The sequence below is a fragment of the Athene noctua genome, chromosome 25 (assembly GCF_965140245.1).
Source record: "Athene noctua chromosome 25, bAthNoc1.hap1.1, whole genome shotgun sequence".
NCBI classification, from domain to species: Eukaryota; Metazoa; Chordata; class Aves; order Strigiformes; family Strigidae; genus Athene; species Athene noctua.
In genome coordinates, this window is record NC_134061.1 from 7384888 (window position 1) to 7402133 (window position 17246).

Here is a 17246-nt window from a genome sequence, read left to right on the forward strand (position 1 = left end):
ACTGGACAAGCAACCAATGCCCATAGGGATTGCAGGCCTGGGGGCCAGTAGCTGAATCACCAGGCCGTGTGCTGAAAGATCTAAGTGCCAGCACCTGGAGAAGGGTCACAGGTCACAGGGCCTATCACCCTCTGCGCCAGCATCTGGAGGGACTGGAGTGTGAGCAAGGTCTGGGTGCCAGCAACTGGAGAAGGAAGAACCTGGCCGAGGGGTCATACATCTTGCTGTCAGCAACTGCAGGGACCACACTGCACGTGTACGCGTGGCAGGTCTAGGAACGAGTGACTGGAGGGACCTCAGCGTGTTTCTCATTCTTCTTTGAGAAATGACCCTGATGGTCATGGGTGCGTATGTGGAACTGGCAGCATATTTGAGTGAGTGGGCAGAAATCTGTATCTAAAGTCTGAGACAGAGGTGGGTAAGGGAGCCCAGGGCCCGCTCATGGCTGCTAGACAGGCTGATATTACCAAGCCATGGTAAGGTTTGAGGGACCCAAGAGTGTGGGGATGATGGTGGCAGTGGGTGATTTCACACATCGTTTTGCTAGTGAACATCAGGCTGGCCTAGCCAGAGAGAAGGAGGAGCCCCAGGTGCTGGGTGAGAGGGCCCAGGCTCCAGGCAGGGCTATTAGATGGGCTGAGGGCCCGTGCTCGTGTTTGGGGGATGAACAAATGTGAGTGTTGCGTGACATCAGAGGGTATAGGTGTGGTGGTTTGACCTTGGCATTGAGCCAGGTACCCACCAAGTCGCTCTGTCACCGTTAAAGGATTTCACCAGACTGTGGGTATCTCTAGGCTTGCTTTATTAAGAGTTCAGAGTGGAGCCAGCACCTCGGTGAGTGGCAACAGCTCCCAAAATCACCCCCTATATACATGATATAACATACAACAGAAATTGTCTTTGGTGATTTTCCAGGAACTTTCAGCTCTCAATTCATCATCAATTTCCAGAGTCCACTGTATTCCACTGTTTCAAGTAGTTCTCATCATTCTGTACCAATTCTTCTTCGGACACCACTGCTCATTGATGCAGTCTTTGGTCATCATGGTTACGTATCTTCTGAGCAATCTTCATCATAGTTCACTTCTAGACTTCTGAGAAAAGACTCAAAATGTTCTATTTAACATACAGTTAATCTATGTCTAGCTTCTCGTTACCTAGCCTGTCTAAGATGCTTAAAATGTCAGTACTGTTCCTCGAGCACCTGTGCATACTGCGTGGAACTGTCAGAATTGTTCCTAGAGCTCCTGTGCTCTATGAATTAAGCCTATAAACAATATCTGTTGGGAGGGAAAGAAAATAAGATAGGAAAAAAACCCAACCCCTTGTGGGTAAAAGAAAAGCTGGTTTAATGTAAGCAAAGCAAAGTAAAGGTCTGTGTGCGGAAGCAAAAAGAAAACAGATTTATCCTCTACTTCCCATTAACAGGCGATGTCGGGCCTTCTCAGGAAGCAGGGCTCCAATACACGTAGCGTTTACCTCAGAGGACCAAGGGTTTGTGCCACATGTTTGTGGCATCATTGCTGAGCGCCAAGTGATATTTAGGGCACAGCACAGCACGTGTCCGTGCCTGCTCAGGTCAGCTGCCATGCGGACGATCCCTAACTCCTCCAGGAACAATCACCTTCTGGTTACTGTGGGCCACTACAGGCAGGCAGGGAGATCCACTGGCCCCTGAGGTGCTTTGGTTTGGGTAGAGGCGAAAGCTGATTCTGCCTGGAGGATTTAAACGGGACAGTCGGGATCTGCAGGGCTTGGAGTGTCATTCTCCAGGTGTCAGAGAGCTACATCCTAGAGGCGGGCTGAGGGAGGTGTGGGGCAGACCCTATGATGGAGCCAGGTGCAGAAAGTCAGACAAAGAAAGTATTAGGGATGTTGAGAGAGGAGTCACAAACATAAAGGAAGGAGAGACTGCCAGTGATGTGGCCCTGGGGTCAGCAAGGACAGTTGCCGGTTGAGGATTATGACTCTTTTTCTCCTCTCAGTCGAACTGCAGAAATCCTCATCTTCCTGTACAGCTCTTACGTCTGCTGCAAAGCCTCAGAAAGCAGATCCATCTCAGGAGCTTGTGGGAGGGTAAGCTTCAGCCTGCTTCTCCACCTGGGAAAGGCTCTGTTGAAATAAGGACCCTCCACTTCTCTGGAAACCTTATTTTACAGCATGAAGAGGTACAGCACTTCCACGAGAATGTGCTTATTGTTGCCATTATCATTACCTGGATCGTTATTCACCTCATTGTGGAGGTTTTCTGGAGCAAAGACTATATGAGACTTAATCAAAATGAACAGGAAGTTATCTTTGTTGTGACTAGTGGATGGGATCACTCGGGAGTTGATCTGGGAAGGGGGTGGCAGCAGGGGTCTCCACCTGCCCACCCCCCATCCCTTTGCATGCCCTTTCAGCTCTGGGGTGCAGGGCTGCCCTGTACCCCACCCCTCGCAGTGCAGCGCTCCAGGGGGTGCCCCATGGGCTCCCTGTGTGTGTAGGGGGGTGACCCACTGATCCCTCATCCTGTTCCTGTTGACCCATCGCCCTTTTCCCTATGGAGTTTGTTCTCTTTATTGCCTTTGGTTTTGTGGCATTCAGCTGCCACGCTGAAGGCAAGTTCCTCTCAGTCTGTAGTTTATACCAGCAGAGCAGGACACAGGCAAAGCCCCTGGGCTGCTGCACAGCAGGGCTCATCTGATATTTCTGGGGACTTGGGGGAGAAGCTTTGTTGAGGAAAGAAATGGGAGACCTGGGAGAAACAGAGGAGACTTCTCTTCCCAGAAGAAACAGCAGTGTCTCCAGAGAGCTGAAGGACCTCAGGGGACGATGCAAAACCCCTGACCTCCCAGATGGCCCGGCAGGGGCTGTGCAGAAGAGCAGGTGATTCTAGCTGGGGGGGTGAGGACTCCACTGCCAGCTGACCGGGAACAGCCTCTTCCCACCACTGGGACACCCACAGACCCCGAGGGCCCCTCACTGTGGAGATGCTGAGAATGTTCTTGGTTGAGGGAGCCACTGGTGTTTCTTCCAGTAAAGGAAGAAACCCAGAAGGAGCATTTCAGGCACAGGAAGAACAGATTTTCTCTTCCAGGCTCCTTCCTTTGCTCCCCCAACAGAGTCGTTTCTGGCAGCTCTGTTATCTCGGGGCTGGGAGGTGCTTTTCTGACTCTCTCTCTCTCAGCAAATGGCCAGGTTGGTCTTGACAAGCACTTCCAGTATCTCAGCCTTATGGCCTTCCTGGGGCAACTGCCACCGGCTCACTCCTGGCAGTTCTGTTTCCCCCCTGCATGCAGGGATCTGTAGGTCAAGATCCTTCTCCAGGAGGTCCCAAGTGTCTGTGGCCAAGATGTCATCTTCAGCTCCAAGTGACAATGCCAGAAGGTGCCCGACTGCCATGTGTCCCATCCTCCCCTTCCTCTCCGAATGATGAAACTTCTCGCCCCAACCCCACCGGTCATGCCAATGCGTTTATTCCTCAGCAAGTTGACACAATGTCCACCAACCAAAGAATGATGTGGAGACAGAGGCTGGGATGCAGAAAGCTTTAATGATTCTGAGAGAGGGAAACGAGTTCACTTTGAGGGGAGGCAGCCAGAGCAGAGAGACCACCAGCAGCTGCCAAATGTCTGTGCCCATTGGCCATGGTGGAGATCCCAGAAGGGATCCATCAGCACAGAGGGAGAGGGGCAACCAGATTCCCCAGATTGACTTTGGGGGTCTTAAAGGTCAGAAGAACAGTAGAGAAGAAAGAGATGAGAGGGAAGAGAAGGCAGAGGAGTTAGACTTTGGCCATGTTACCAGAGAGGCACAGCTGCCCTCCCTTGGAAGGATGCTCAGCCTCCCTGAAATCACTGGCCAGGAGCTCTGTCCTCAGTCCAGCACGAGCTTCTGGGTTCCTGGGGTCCTTGTGCGGGCTGTCACCAGTGGCTTTAGCAAGGGGGGCACCTTCTGCCACAGTAGCGGCTGGTAATGCAGGAGAGGTCAAAGCCCCCAGAGTTGATGGGCACTCCGTCACAGCTGAGGATGCTGCCAACGGCAGCGGAGGTGGAGGAGCCCACAACGGTGTTCTGTGGGAAGGAGCTGAGGATGGGGCCGGGCAGGGTCACCACCACGGGGGAGGGCTGGATGACGACGGTGGAGCTCTGGCACTGCCTGACACAGGGCTCATTGCAGCTGTTGGCCAGCGGGGTCGGGCCGCAGGGCTGGCAGCAGGGCTCGCAGGGCACACACGGTTTGCAGCAGGACATGTCTTGTGACACGATTTGCACCTGCAAGATAGGTCAGGGAGGAAGAAATATATGGGGATTCATGATGAGCTATTTGTCACTGCAATATGAGGCTGTGCAGAGATGTATGAGGGATTCTTGGACTCATTCTGCCCAAGTCCAGAAAAAGCCAGCAGCTCCTATGTGGCTACTGTCTACCCCTGAGTACAGAAGCCTCCTCAGTACCGTTCCAGAATCCCTCCAAGCTGAACTCTCCCCTCTCCCCTCTCCCATGACAAGCAGCCCCAAGATCTGGTATGGAACAAAGCCGGTCTCAGCTGGCAGGTTCACTGAAGTGAGACCTCCTTTGTGAGAAAGCAGAGAGGGAGAAGGGACCTCAGACTCACCTGGTTCTCAAGGAGAAGGAGGCAAGAGAAGTGGATGAGAGAGCGAGGAGCTCTGCTGGCTTTTATGCTGGACCTTTACTGCCCCAGGCTGACAGAGGCATCCCTTGTAGAGGTGGTTATTATCTGACAAGCTCATCCTGAATGCAAAACATCCCACCTAATGCTATGGGCTGTGTTTTGGCTTCCGGAATCGCTGTCTTTTCATTTCCTGCTTGATGCAAAGTACATTCCCCAGTTAAGGCATCTTTTCTGTGAAATGATGGGAGCCCCATCATTTGCGGAGCAAAACACATCAACATGACATTCAACTCCTTACATCCTAGAGGAGTCCATTAAAGGACACTCAAGGTAGACCAAACAGCTGGGTTAGACAACACACACATGTGCACATGAACACAGACGCACACACACAAACAAATCTAGACCTCTAGTCATTAAGAGTTAGTTGAGGAGATTCAAGATGCTAAAAGAGAGATGTCTACACTGTCCACAGATGTCTTGGAATTGACAAAATCATCTCCTCCAAACCCTGTTTTCAAGGGTTTTGTGTGTCTGAGGGAAGACTGATCTGTGCTTCTTGAGAGCAGAAGATGCAGGTGATGAGAGTAACATGCCCAGCTTGAGCCAGTTCGCTCCCACAAAAGCCCTTTCCCTGCTCTCTCTCTGTCTCTGAGTACCATGGACATGGATGTGGGCTTTAGGCATGGGATGGAGGTGCTTGTAGGCGCTGGCAGGACAGACTGTGGGTTCACACCTGATCACATGATGAAGCAAGCCATGGAGATGTGACCAGGCAGGAAGGCCCTGCTGTGAGCTTCTGCTGTCTGGGGAGTTCAGAGGCCACCGTAGGTCAAGGGCAGGGTCATTGTTTCCTGAAAGAGGAGTCGTTCCGCTTGCCGTGCACATCTGCTATGGGGTGGGATAATTCCTGTGTGTGAGCTGATGTCTCTTCAGTGACTGTGGGAAGGGTCTGGAGGCTCTGCAGTTGGGAAAAGCCTCATAGTCACAGTCCAAAGCCCAGGCACACGTGGGTGACTTTGACCACCTCAGGATCTACTGCAGGAGGAAAATGGCTGGGCACAAGCAAAGCAGAACATGTCTAGTGTGTATGAAAGACAAATATTTGATGCAGGAAATCCATGAAAAGGCAATGCAGAGACTCTCTTAGACCTGCTACTCACAAATGAGGAAGAACTGTTGGATGATGTAAAGGTCAAGGGCAGCCTTGCCCTCACTGTCCAGGAGACTGTGGAGCTCAGGATGCTCAGAGGCCTGACAGGACAAACAGGAGGATGAGCGCCCCTGACTGGAGAAGAGCACGGCTTAGTCTCACCAGGGACTTTCCTGCTTGGCTGGATGCCATGGGAAACTGCCCTGGAGCACAGAGGGTCCCGGGAGAGGGGGTTAACCTTCAAGACAGCCTCCTCAGAGCACAAGGATGGTCTCTGCAAGGTGCAGAACGGTGAGTCAGGAAAAGCCAAAGCACAGCTGGAGTGGAAACTGGTAATGGAGGTGAAGGGAAACAAGAAATTCTCTCTGAGCCGATTGGCAGCAAAAGGAAGGCTACGTATTGCTCGTTGGGGAAGGGGACTTGTTGACAAATGACCAAGAGAAAAAGCTGAGGTACTCGATGCCTATTCTTCTCAGTGTTTACTGATAGTGCTAATCCTCCGGCCCACCACACCCCGGAACCTTCCCGCACCTCTCTGGGAATAAAGCAGCACCCACAGTAAAAGAATAAACACCGAAGGAGCTCTTACTCTCACCTGGCGATACACAAGTCAATGGGATCACTTGGGAGGCATCTAAAGGCGTTTCAGGGAGCTGACAGGACAGTTTCTACTCAGTCCCTGGAATGGAGATGGAGCAAATGTTCTCAGAAGCCGTTCCTGAGCTCATGAAAGGAAAGAAGGGATTTGGGAGCAGCTGACATGAGTTAACTGAGGACAAATCACGCCTGAGCGACCTCATTGCTCTCTGTGAGGAGGTGACTGGCTCTGTGGGGAAGGGGAGGGGCACTGGCTCAGCTGTACCTGGATTTTAGCAAGACCACTGACATACGCTCACGTGTGCACACACACGCACACCTATACCCGCACCGAGGTACGCACACACACAGGCATGCACACACAGAGACATGTGTCATATCTGAGCACTTAGAAAGAGGTGTGTGCACACAGGTTTCCAAAGGAGCCCACGAGCAGGCACAGGCACAGCCACCCCCCAAACCAACACGTACACACAGATATTCCACACACATGCTGACATATATGCATCCTCCTGCACCCATGGCTGTCCAGATACACTTGCACGTTCATGCACAGCGCTGTGCACGCATAAAAGCACACACCTACACAACCCTGTGCCCACACACTTACATCTCTGCAGACCATTGTCACACCCGTCCGTGCTCAGCTGCATGAAGGCACGTGCATGTGATAAAACACATACGCCCTCATCAACAGATGTGCACAAACAGACCCGCAGCCAATATTTGTGCACACTCCTGCTTGCCTGTGCATTGCCCCAGGCACACACAGACACACGTATGTGCAAATGGACACGTGAGCACAGCCAGAAGAACATGTATGTGAGCATGAACATGCACACACAGCTCTGACAACCAGGAAGTTCAATGCCAGTTCTCAGCCTCTTGCCAAGACAAGTCCTAGGCAAGTCCTTCAGGCCCTGGAGTGAAGGCAGTGAATCAGTTCCTGCCATTGCCATCAGCTTTAGGGAGATCAGGGGTTTGACTGGGCTTTATTCAGGTGTTTTCTCCCTAGAAAAGTCAGAGACGAAGCTGTCATGGCTTTTCCAGGCATTGAGCCTTTCTGTGTCCAGGGTCTGTGTGTCAGGGATATAGGTAATAACTAGAGCACATCCATATTGCTGCAGCCACAAAGAATCCCCACATCACAAGTGAGAAAATTCTTAGAGCCTTAGATGCTCTCAGCTATTCTTAGTGACTTCATGAAGGGAGATGCAAGAGTGGGGGACTGGCCCCTGTTGTGGAAAGGAAATGGTGCCTCAGTGGTGTATTCACACAGCAGCAGAGAGTGGTGTCCCTGGGACAAGCCAGACTCCCCACAGACTGCAGACACTGGGGCTGGGGAACCAGAAATGAGAGTGTCTGTTTCCAGTAAGAGAGGCACTCAGCCTCTTCCAAACATTCCTTAGAATGTCATTAATTAGTGCAAAAGCTGCAAAGGAGGAGAGAATAGTATAGGAACCTTAAATCCCTGCAGATGCTGGGAACCCTGAGCTGCTCTACATCAGCTGCTCTCCCAGAATGAGAGAATCACAGAACAGTTGAGGTCGGAAGGGACCTCTGGGTGTCATTTGGTCCAAGGGCCCTGATCAAACACGGCCACCTAGAGCCAGTTGCCCAGAACCGTGTCCAGGTGGTTTTGGAGGAGGGAAGATCAGTGACCTCCCAGGGCAATCCACAGCAGTTCTCAGTCACTCCCACAGCACAGTACAATGTGATGACCCCTTGCCAGGGCACAGGGCACTGTCCACGTCCCATCCACACACGCATTACCCCATTCGGGTCAGTCAGGCTTTTAGAGTGTTTAATTCAAGTGGAAACAGATCTCATCATCATTTCAGCTGTCAAACACCACAGCCTGGCCAGTGCTGGCAGTGAACAAATACCAGCAGCTTTCACATCCCTGTTTCATAGGGTGTAAATCAAAGTATACAGCACAGGAATAAGTGCAATGTAAAGAACAGCTCCTGCTCTGTCAGCCAATGGTTGAAATCACCACAAATAAAACTTAACTTCTGGCACAAATGCCCTTAGGCTGAAGTGTAACGCCTGCATGGATCCTGTGCCCTTTTCCTACATTTCCAAGAGCTCTTTAGTTGGGCCGGCAAACCAGGGGCCATGCCAGGAGTCAGCAGCAGCACTTTGGCAGTGCTTTGGCCAAAGGCCTTACTCATCTGTCAGGAACAATGCCTTCCCTCCCTCTTCTACAAGGACAATTGCAGGCAGGATCATCATTGCCAAGGACCTGAGGGACGTTCTGCTTGTCACAAGGTTTAGTGTGGTAGCACAGGAGGTCTATGGGATGATGATGATGATGGTTATTAGCAGCATGACTATAGAAAAATGTTATCAGGCATGCAAGTGAAACACTGTGATAGACCTTTTGGCCTTCAGTTATTCTAAGCTGTGCTTCATGAGCTGTAATGCCCTCTCGATGAAGGACAGGGGTGTGGGGATTTCCATTCTTCCACTTGGACACTTCTGTCAACGCATCTGGAGGTTCATATAGGAAACAGCATATGAGAGAGTAGTGGCTGCTGAGACACATTTCCACTGATTGGAAGGGATGAGACTTACAAGAAAATCCTCCCTCACCAGAACGGCAGCAATTCCTGAGGAGAAACTCTCTGGATGGACCAATGAAGCGGACAAGAGCTCTGCACCTACCCACAGCTCTCTTGGGAAGTGCACCCAGCACCCTTGTCCTCACCGATCTTCATGTTCTCCTGCACACTCTGTCTCAGAGCAATTAGATCCCCTCAGAAATACTCTGTTTCACTGTCCCCATTTCTGTGCTGACTACCCGCAGCTCCCACAGGTGTAGCTCCCATGTCCAGCCTCAAGACGTTCAGCAGCATGGGCGACTTTTCCCTGCTAGTCCCGTGCAGGTGTGCTGGCCGTGGGCCTAGACTGAGTGGTGGAGGGCAGAGGAAGGTGGAGTAGCTGCTCTGGGCCATCCCAAGGGCTGTTCCCTCCTTTACCACTCTTGCCATTGTGCAAAGCAAATCACCTTTCAGAGCCCAAAGCCAAGCCCCTGCACAAGCCAGCGCGGCTCCAGCCATAGCAAGAGGAAGGCTCTTGCTGAGGAGCTGATGGGGCTGCTGACCCCTCAGAGCCTCCTGCCTTTCTGGGCGTTTGTGCACAGAGACACAACAAGGCAAGGTCTCCCTGTGCCCTTCACCCCCTTCCACCCAGAGAAACACCCTTCTCCTTTGGCAGCTTGGGCAGTGTCCACAGAGGGAAGGACCACATGGAGGCCAGGCCTGAATGCAGCAGAACTTTAATGGGTCAAAAGAAGGAAACAAAGTCCCTCCAAGTGGAGGTCAGCAGCACAGAAAGCCCCAGGGGCAGCTGAGACCCTGCAGTCCTTGGCCGTAGAGAAGTTCCTGCGTGATGTCTGTCTGCCTGTCCCAGGGAGGGAGAGGAGATAGATGGACCTTACCCAGCTGGTGCTGGGGTGTGTGACGGGAGAGGCAGCAAAAAAAGAAAAAGGAAAGAAAGGCAAAACCATTCAACTATCCTGAAAACAAGATCCAAAAGTTGATCCTCTGCCCAGCACCATGTTCTGAGTTCCTCAAGGTGTGTCCATGGGGCTTTGCCAGCCCCTTTAGCAGGGGGGGCACCTTCTGCCACAGTAGCGACTGGTAATGCAGGAGAGGTCAAAGCCCCCAGAGTTGATGGGCACTCCGTCACAGCTGAGGATGCGGCCAACGGCAGCGGAGGTGGAGGAGCCCACAACGGTGTTCTGTGGGAAGGAGCTGAGGATGGGGCCGGGCAGGGTCACCACCACGGGGGAGGGCTGGATGGCCACGGTGGAGTCCTGGCACTGCCTGACACAGGGCTCATTGCAGCTGTTGGCCAGCGGGGTCGGGCCACAGGGCCGGCATGGCAGGCACTGGTCGTAGCAGGACATGTCTCTGAGGGTGGAGGTGCACCTGGGTAGAAGCAGGGAGGAAGCAGAGCACAAGGGTGGGTGAGGACCTGCCTGGTTACCCTGTCACCAAGGAGCCAAGGCCAGTACATACTGGGGAGATGGAACTTTGACAAGACCCACACATATCAGCCTGGCCCAATGAAGATCTATCCTAATTCATAAACCAAACGTCCCCTAGTCTTTCTCCAACCAGACCTGGTCCCCACTTCCCTTTGTCATGACAAGAATATCCAGACCCCAGGACAGGACAGAGCAATATCAGCTGGGATGTCTCCCAAGTGCAGATCTCCCTATGGAAGAGGAGGAGAAGGGGCTTCAGACTCACCTGGTTCCCAAGCAGAAGGAGCCAAGAGAAGGGCATGAGAGAGCAGGGACTTGGGCTGCCTTTTATACCTGCCCTTCACTGCCGCAGGACCAGAGGCACCCTTTGCAGAGGTAACCATTTTCTGACAAGCTCATCTTGAATGCAAACCATCGCAGCTAATGATATGGGCTGTGCTTTCCTTTCCTGCACTGCTCCTTTTCATTGCCAGGTCTGTGCCATGCCCATTGCCCAGTGGAGGCTTGTTCTGAGCGCTGGGATGAAAGGCCCCAGGATTTCTAGGGCAGGAATGCAGCAGTGCTGGCAGAAGACTCAGCTCAAGTGTTGGATGTTTCCAGAGCAGGCAAGTGATGTCAGCCTGGGTCGCTCGGGTGGGGCTGTTTGAAGTGTTATTAGAATGAAATTCCAGCCCTCCTCAGACGGATGCCGTGGGATCCCACCCATGAAGTTATACCGTGTCCATATGTTTGCCTGCCTCCCTCCTCAGCTCACCTCCGTGGTCTCTTGTTGTTGCCTCCCCAGGTGTAGGTGTTGTGCTGCTGGGGTTTGACCCCACCCTGCCTGACACTGCCCAGTCCCCAGGGATCCTCAGCAGTGTCCATGGTCCGTTGTGTTCCCGTGCTTGTTCTTTTCTTGTGTTTACCTGTAAGCAGACACGTTTGTGTGGATGCATGTGGGAGTACAAATCTGTATAGAATTCCATGTTAGTGTACATGAGCCGGTGTGTGTGTGTGTGTGTGTCCTTGTGTGTCCTTCATCACGAGGGAATGTGCTGCTCATGGCAGGGACACTCTCCTCTGCTCTGTCCATGAGCACCACAGAGCAGCAGGTTCCCGGGGTCAGAAGGAGCCTGAGTGCAGCTGAACGGTGATGGCACCAGCCTGCTAGAGATGTGTCCAGGGAAGAGGCTCTGAAGTGCAGCCCCTGGCTCCTGAGCCCTCCTTTTCCTGCCCCTCCAAAGCTCACGCTCCGCTGCTGCCAATGTCAGGCCACTACAAGGATGGTTTCACTCCACCTTGGGCCCTTAGTTTAATTCAGTGTATGAAGTGCTAAGGCTTGGACAACTGGCCCAAGCCAGAGTTGACCTATTGATGAATCCTCTATATTTTATAAGTGATAACCATTGTCCTAATACTTATTATACTAAGTTAGAACAAACTGCCTGTTTTTCTCTAAAAAGTGGATGTATTGAAGCCTGAACAACAGGCCCTGAACTGAAGGCGTTACCTCCGTATGGAATCATTAGTGAAATGTGTATGGAAGATGCAGCTATGTTGAATGTATATTCATCTTCCTGTGTGGATAAAATAACAGGGTCATGGAGACAATGGTTTGTCACTGTGGCCTGTTGTGAGACCCTGCGCATAATCCAATTAGATAAGAAGTGAAACTCCTCTAGATTCCCCCTTGAGCTCTAGCCAGGCTCTGGGGGAATCTAATGTGAGATTTAAACCAGATATTTCTGCTTAAAAACAAAGGTGCCAGCTATTCTGGCTTGCTGATTTTGGGGTATATATGGCCAGACCCACTCACAGCGACTCTGGATGCCTCACCTATGGGTGGACGCACCGCATAGGATTTCCCACTTGCAGGGACAGGCTCTGCAAACCCTCGCTGTAACCGGGGCTGCCCAGCCACTGCGGGGCTGGATGATGGTAAAGTATGCAAGTGGTGATGGATCTTTCTTAATCACTATTCTTTCTCTCAGGTAGTAAAGGTTTGATGCATTACCCTCTATTTTCCCATTTGTTTAAATGCACTCTTCTGCCTTTTCTTACTCTATGTTTCTGTATTACTGTGTTACATTATTTAGTTCTGCCCAGTAAAACACGCCTGCTCTTTTCACACTGGTGTCTGAGTTTACTTGGTATGCTTAAACAGCAAAAGAGTGTAACATCATGGAATGCCTCAGCATGGCTGGCAGTGCCCCCTCCCTGCCTCTCCAGGCCAGGACACGGCTGCTCTCCCCAGCTCTAGAGAGATCAGAGGGATGGGGATTGCTTTCTGGGCAAGGAGAAAGGCTGAGGAATCCTGCTGGCCATGTGCTGGCCATCCCTGAGGGGATCTGCTTCCCGGGCAGTGTTGGTGCTGTCTGCAGCAGGACATATCACAATGTACCTGTGCAGATCATAGGTCAGGTGCTGCGTCAGGCAGGACCTGAGACCTCGGACCAAAGAGATAATGAATGAAAGGCACACAGAGCCTGATATCACTGTGCTCTGAGGGGAAGTGACAGACCCTGTGGCTCTCACAAGGAAAGCCAAAGAAATGATGGCTGCCTTGGACTTCAGCCCACAGGGACCACAAGGGAAAGTGCCTTAGGTTTGACACCACATCCCCCAAAGCCTGCTGCTGTCCCACAGGGCTGTCCAGGGGAGACTCTCTTGCCAACAAGGGCTGTCTACAGTGGGTCAATGTTCTAAGCCCATCTCCCCCCCTGAATATTTGTCTGCCTGGGCTCAGGACCAGCTTGGACACAGTGCAGCCAAGGCTTCCCCCTTCCCTTGAGTGACCTCGGTGAGATCAGTGCCAGGGAGCTCTGCTGGGAGAGCTCAGCCAGGGCTGATTCCCCTCTCCGTGGAGCTGCTGCTGGGCTGAGGCTCTGCTGTAGCTGAGGGAAAACTTGCTGGTGGCTCAGGAGGGAACAGGCACTGTGGAATAAGGGGGGGGCAAGGGAGGTGTGTACCTAGAGTTCAGCAAGAACATGAATGCCTCTCTCACACTTAATTTAAGAAGAAATTTGTGAGAAATGTGTGCAGTGAGAGAATGATAATGTGGGTGGAATATTGCCTGGACTGCCAGGCTCAAGGAGGGTTTGTGTGGTGCAAATCCCAACTGGCAGAGTCTGATGGGCTTTCTCAGGGATCAGCAGGAGGATCAATACTCCAAAGATTTCATGAACACATCGAGCGGTGGGAAGGTCAGAACTTCCTGCAAGCTGGGGGATGACACCCAACCACAGGCAACAGGCAGACACTGATCTCTGTCAGACAAATTGTTCCCAGCAGATCCAGGAAAAAAGATTTCAGAGGAAGGAGAGAAGACGGACTAGACTGTGGAGGTGCTCTGTGACAGGAGTCGAGGATTCTGGAACAGGGAGATTTCTAGATGAGCAAGAGGCTAAAAGAAAGAACGAGAACTGGAATGGATTTCCCTGGGAGATTCTGCAGTCTCCACCCCGGAGCGGCCTGAACTAACGGGAACTGTTCCAGGCGGGGTTGATCCAGACAAGCTCTGCAGGTCCCTGCTCAGGTCCACGGGGCCTCTGTGCTTCCCCCTGTCCCCTGCCCTCCCTGAACCCTGCACGCCCATGTCACCCTGGGCCTGCCATCCCCTGTGCTCCAGAGCAGCTCGGAGGCATTGTGCTCGGCCTGCAGAGGGGCAGCTGAAGGGAGGCTCTCAGCCTCCTCCCTGCCCCGGGCAGGAGGTGAGTGGCTGCTGTTTGCAGGCGCTGAGCTCGGGGCCAGCTCTGGGAAGCGGCTCCATGTGCTGGGCCAAGGCCCTGGTGCTGCCCCAGGCTGCAGCTGGCGCTGGGCAGGCTTCTTCTTGCCGGGGAGCCCTTGGCGGAGGAGGGAGAGAGTGGGATTCCCGGGAGCCAAAGCGGTGCCGGTGCAGAGCCGCGGAGCGCTCGGAGCCCGGGCGAGAGCCCGAGCGGCGCCGGCGCAGGGCTCAGCCCCGGGGCGGAGCTGGCGGCGGCGGAGAGGAGCGGAGGCGGCGGAGAGGAGGCGCCGCGGCCGGAGCAGAGAGCCGGGGCTGGCGGGGGGCAGCGAGGCGCGGGCGGCGGAGCGGCGGGATGCGGCGGGGCCGGGGCGCAGGGCTGGCGGGGCTGGCCGCGGTGCTCCTGGGTGCGCGGGGCTGGCGACGGCGCGGGCTGGGACAGGGGCTGCGGGGACCGAGGCTCGGCCTTTTTCAACAAAATTCCCTTCTCTGTCCTCCCTTCTGCCCCCAATGAGATCATTCCCTCCCAGGTTCCCTCTCTATTTTCTTACTCCGCTTCTCCATCCATCCATCCATCCATGCATGCATGCATCTCTCCTTCTCTCCCAGCCAATCTCTGTTCCTCAGCCCCTTCTCCTCTTCCTCACTCGGACTGTCCTTCCAAACCTCCCTCATACATTCCTGTCCCCAAACCACCACTCTCCGAGAAACGGTCTCTCCATCCTGTGTTCTCAGATCACACCCCCACCATCTGTGAAGTGTCCCCTTCTCCCCTCTCCCGCTGCACGACACGTTCAGCTGAAGCGAAGTGATTCTTCTTTTCTCCTCGGCAGTGGCTGCGGGCAGAGCCCAGGTGCAGCAGGAGCCGTCGGCAGAGACCAGCGAGGGCACCGGCGTCGCCATCAGCTGCTCCCACCCCAACATCCAGTCTTACGACTACATCCTCTGGTACCGTCAGCTCCCGGGCCGAGCCCCCGCATTCCTGGCGCTCGCTCTGAAAGGCTCCAAGGAGCTGCAGGCCCCGCCGGGGCGGCTGTCGGTGGCGGCAGACCGCCGGTCCAGCGCCCTGTGGCTCGCCCGGCCCCGGCGCGGGGACGCGGCGGTGTATTACTGCGCGCTGGGAGACACGGGGAGAGGAGCCGGGGCTGCGGCCGGGCACGAACCGCCGCGGGCGGGGCCGGGCGGGGCCGGCGGGGGCGGGGGGACAGCCCCGGGCGGGCCCGCCAGGGGGCGCTGCCGCTCCGCCCGCCGGGGCCGCCTCGCCCCGCCCGGCCCCGCCCGGCCCCGGGCCCCGGGCCGCTTCCCCCGCCCGCCCGGCCCCGCCACCGCCACCGGCACCACCGGCCCCCCCCGGAGCCAAGGCCTGGCCTCAGCACCTCTTCTCATTGACGGCCGCGGCGGGTCTGTGCTCCTGAGGGCACCGAAGAGCCGCGCTCGGGCAGCGCTGCCCGGGGAGAGGGAGCCGGGCTGGCCGAGGCAGGCAGGGCAGGGCGGCCTTTCCCCCAGGCTCTCTTGCTGCCTCCCCACGGGCTCAGGCTGTGCTGCCCGACGGGGCGTCCTCGGGCCGGGCTCTAAGGGCCGCCCAGCTCCGGCTCACAAACGCCTCGCCCGGGGGACAGAGTCCCGGAGCTTTTGCCCTTCCCGGCCACGTGCCCCAAGGGCTCCCCCCGAGGCTGTTCGTACCGCCAACAGCCTCCCGGCACGTCCCACGGAGGCAGTTAGCCACGGGGCGGGGAAGAAACCAGTGCACCCAGGAGGTTCCCGGTGCAGCAGAGCTCCTCCTGCCCACGGGCAGCCGGGCAGCCCTCGGCTCACACGGAACATCCAGGGCCCCTCCTCGGGCTCCGGGCTTTCCCCCCGAGGACAGCCCAGGGAACCCCGAGCGGGAGATTCCATCTGCCCCGTCCCCACCGGCACTCCAGGGCTGAGTTGCTAATGCAAATCTCTCTGTAGGAAAGAACAGCCACAAGGGGTTGCACTTTTTGTTACTTTGTAAAAGCTCCCATATACAATGAAAAACTGCATCCTCCAGCTACAGGCCGCCTGGGACCTTTCAGAATGTTTCTGCTCACGTTACAGAGTCATCCCACGGAGTCAGGAGTTCAAGCTCCACAGCAAGAGCAGAAGGGGATGTCGAGGTCACGGGCACCTTCAAGCGCTCCCCACAGTGTCTCAGTGTTGAGACCATGAGCCTGTTTGACACGATTCAGAACATTCTGAGCTGAGGCCCCGGAGACACTGTAAAAGCCTGGTCTGGGCTCCTGGGGTGAGTTAACCTTGGGTGGGTGCCAGGTGCCCCACCGAGCTGCTCTATCGCTTCCCCTCCTCAGCTGGACAGGGGAAAGAAAATATTACCAAAGCCTCGTGAGTTGAGATAAGGAAGGGAAGATCACTCAGCTATTACAAGCACAGGCAAAAGCCACTCACTTTGGGGAAGTCAGTTTAATTTATTGCCAATTACATCAGAGTAGGATAATGAGAAATGAAAAACAAGGCCAAAGCACCGTCCCCCTTCACCCCTTCTCAGGCTCAGCTTCACTCCTGAATTCTGTGCCTCATCCCCCTAAGCAGCACAGGCGGATGGGGAATGGGGGTTGTGACCAGTTCATCACACATATCTCTGCCGCTCCTTCCTCCTCACACTCTTCCCCTGCTCCAGCGTGGGGTCCCTCCCACGGCAGAGAGTCCTCCATGACCTTCTCCAACGTGGATCCTTCCCATGGGCTGCAGTTCTTCACTGGGAAGAGCCTGCAGGTTCCAGCTCTTTGCCTCGGAGCCCTGTGTGGCTCAAGTAGCCAACACAGCCCTTCAGAGCCCATGGTCAGAGTTTTCTGAGGCACAGAGTGAAGGATCAGCCGTGGTGCCTGTCTCAGCTGGTCTTTGTAACTCTGTTTGCAGGGAACTACTGCCAGGGGGACAAACAAGGCAGAGCAACAGGCATGGCCATGCCAGCACATGGATCAGCCCCATGGTCACAGGGGATCAGCCCCTCTTGTCCCTGTTTCCAGCTCTCCTCCCAAGCCTGCTCCAGGACAAACTGCCCTGATCTGTGTCCCTGCTGCTTCCCCTAAACAACCCAGGCACAACTCCTTGCACAGTCCCCAAATGCTTTTCCACTGCATCCTGTAAGGAATCCAGTCTCCCTGTAGGCAGAAACACCCCCGAGTTCCTAACATGGTCCTCT

The 17246-nt window shown here is 54.7% G+C and overlaps 2 protein-coding genes and 1 gene segment (V, D, J or C); 1 reads left to right on the plus strand and 2 right to left on the minus strand.

Moving 5' to 3' along the window:
- Nucleotides 1-3917: 3917 nt before the first annotated feature.
- LOC141970484 (feather keratin Cos1-2-like) lies at nucleotides 3918-15065 on the minus strand. Its single transcript, XM_074927140.1, has 2 exons — nucleotides 15015-15065; nucleotides 3918-4256 (listed from the first exon to the last, which is right to left on the minus strand). Exon 2 carries the CDS (start codon nucleotides 4233-4235, stop codon nucleotides 3918-3920), a length of 318 nt encoding a protein of 105 aa, XP_074783241.1. The 5' UTR covers nucleotides 4236-4256; nucleotides 15015-15065.
- Nucleotides 9976-10281, minus strand: LOC141970485 (feather keratin Cos1-2-like). Its single transcript, XM_074927141.1, has one exon. The coding sequence runs from the start codon at nucleotides 10279-10281 to the stop codon at nucleotides 9976-9978; it is 306 nt and encodes a 101-aa protein (XP_074783242.1).
- LOC141970534 (T cell receptor alpha variable 4-like) lies at nucleotides 14418-16287 on the plus strand. The segment is given in 3 exon segments: nucleotides 14418-14469; nucleotides 14896-15243; nucleotides 16142-16287. Coding segments are annotated over 3 exon segments (546 nt in total).
- The last annotated feature ends 959 nt before the right edge of the window (nucleotides 16288-17246 follow it).

Excerpts from the sequence above, each read along its gene's own strand:
- LOC141970484 (XM_074927140.1), bottom strand. The coding sequence starts at position 4,235 with ATGTCCTGCTGCAAACCGTGTGTGCCCTGCGAGCCCTGCTGCCAGCCC.
- LOC141970485 (XM_074927141.1), bottom strand. The coding sequence starts at position 10,281 with ATGTCCTGCTACGACCAGTGCCTGCCATGCCGGCCCTGTGGCCCGACC.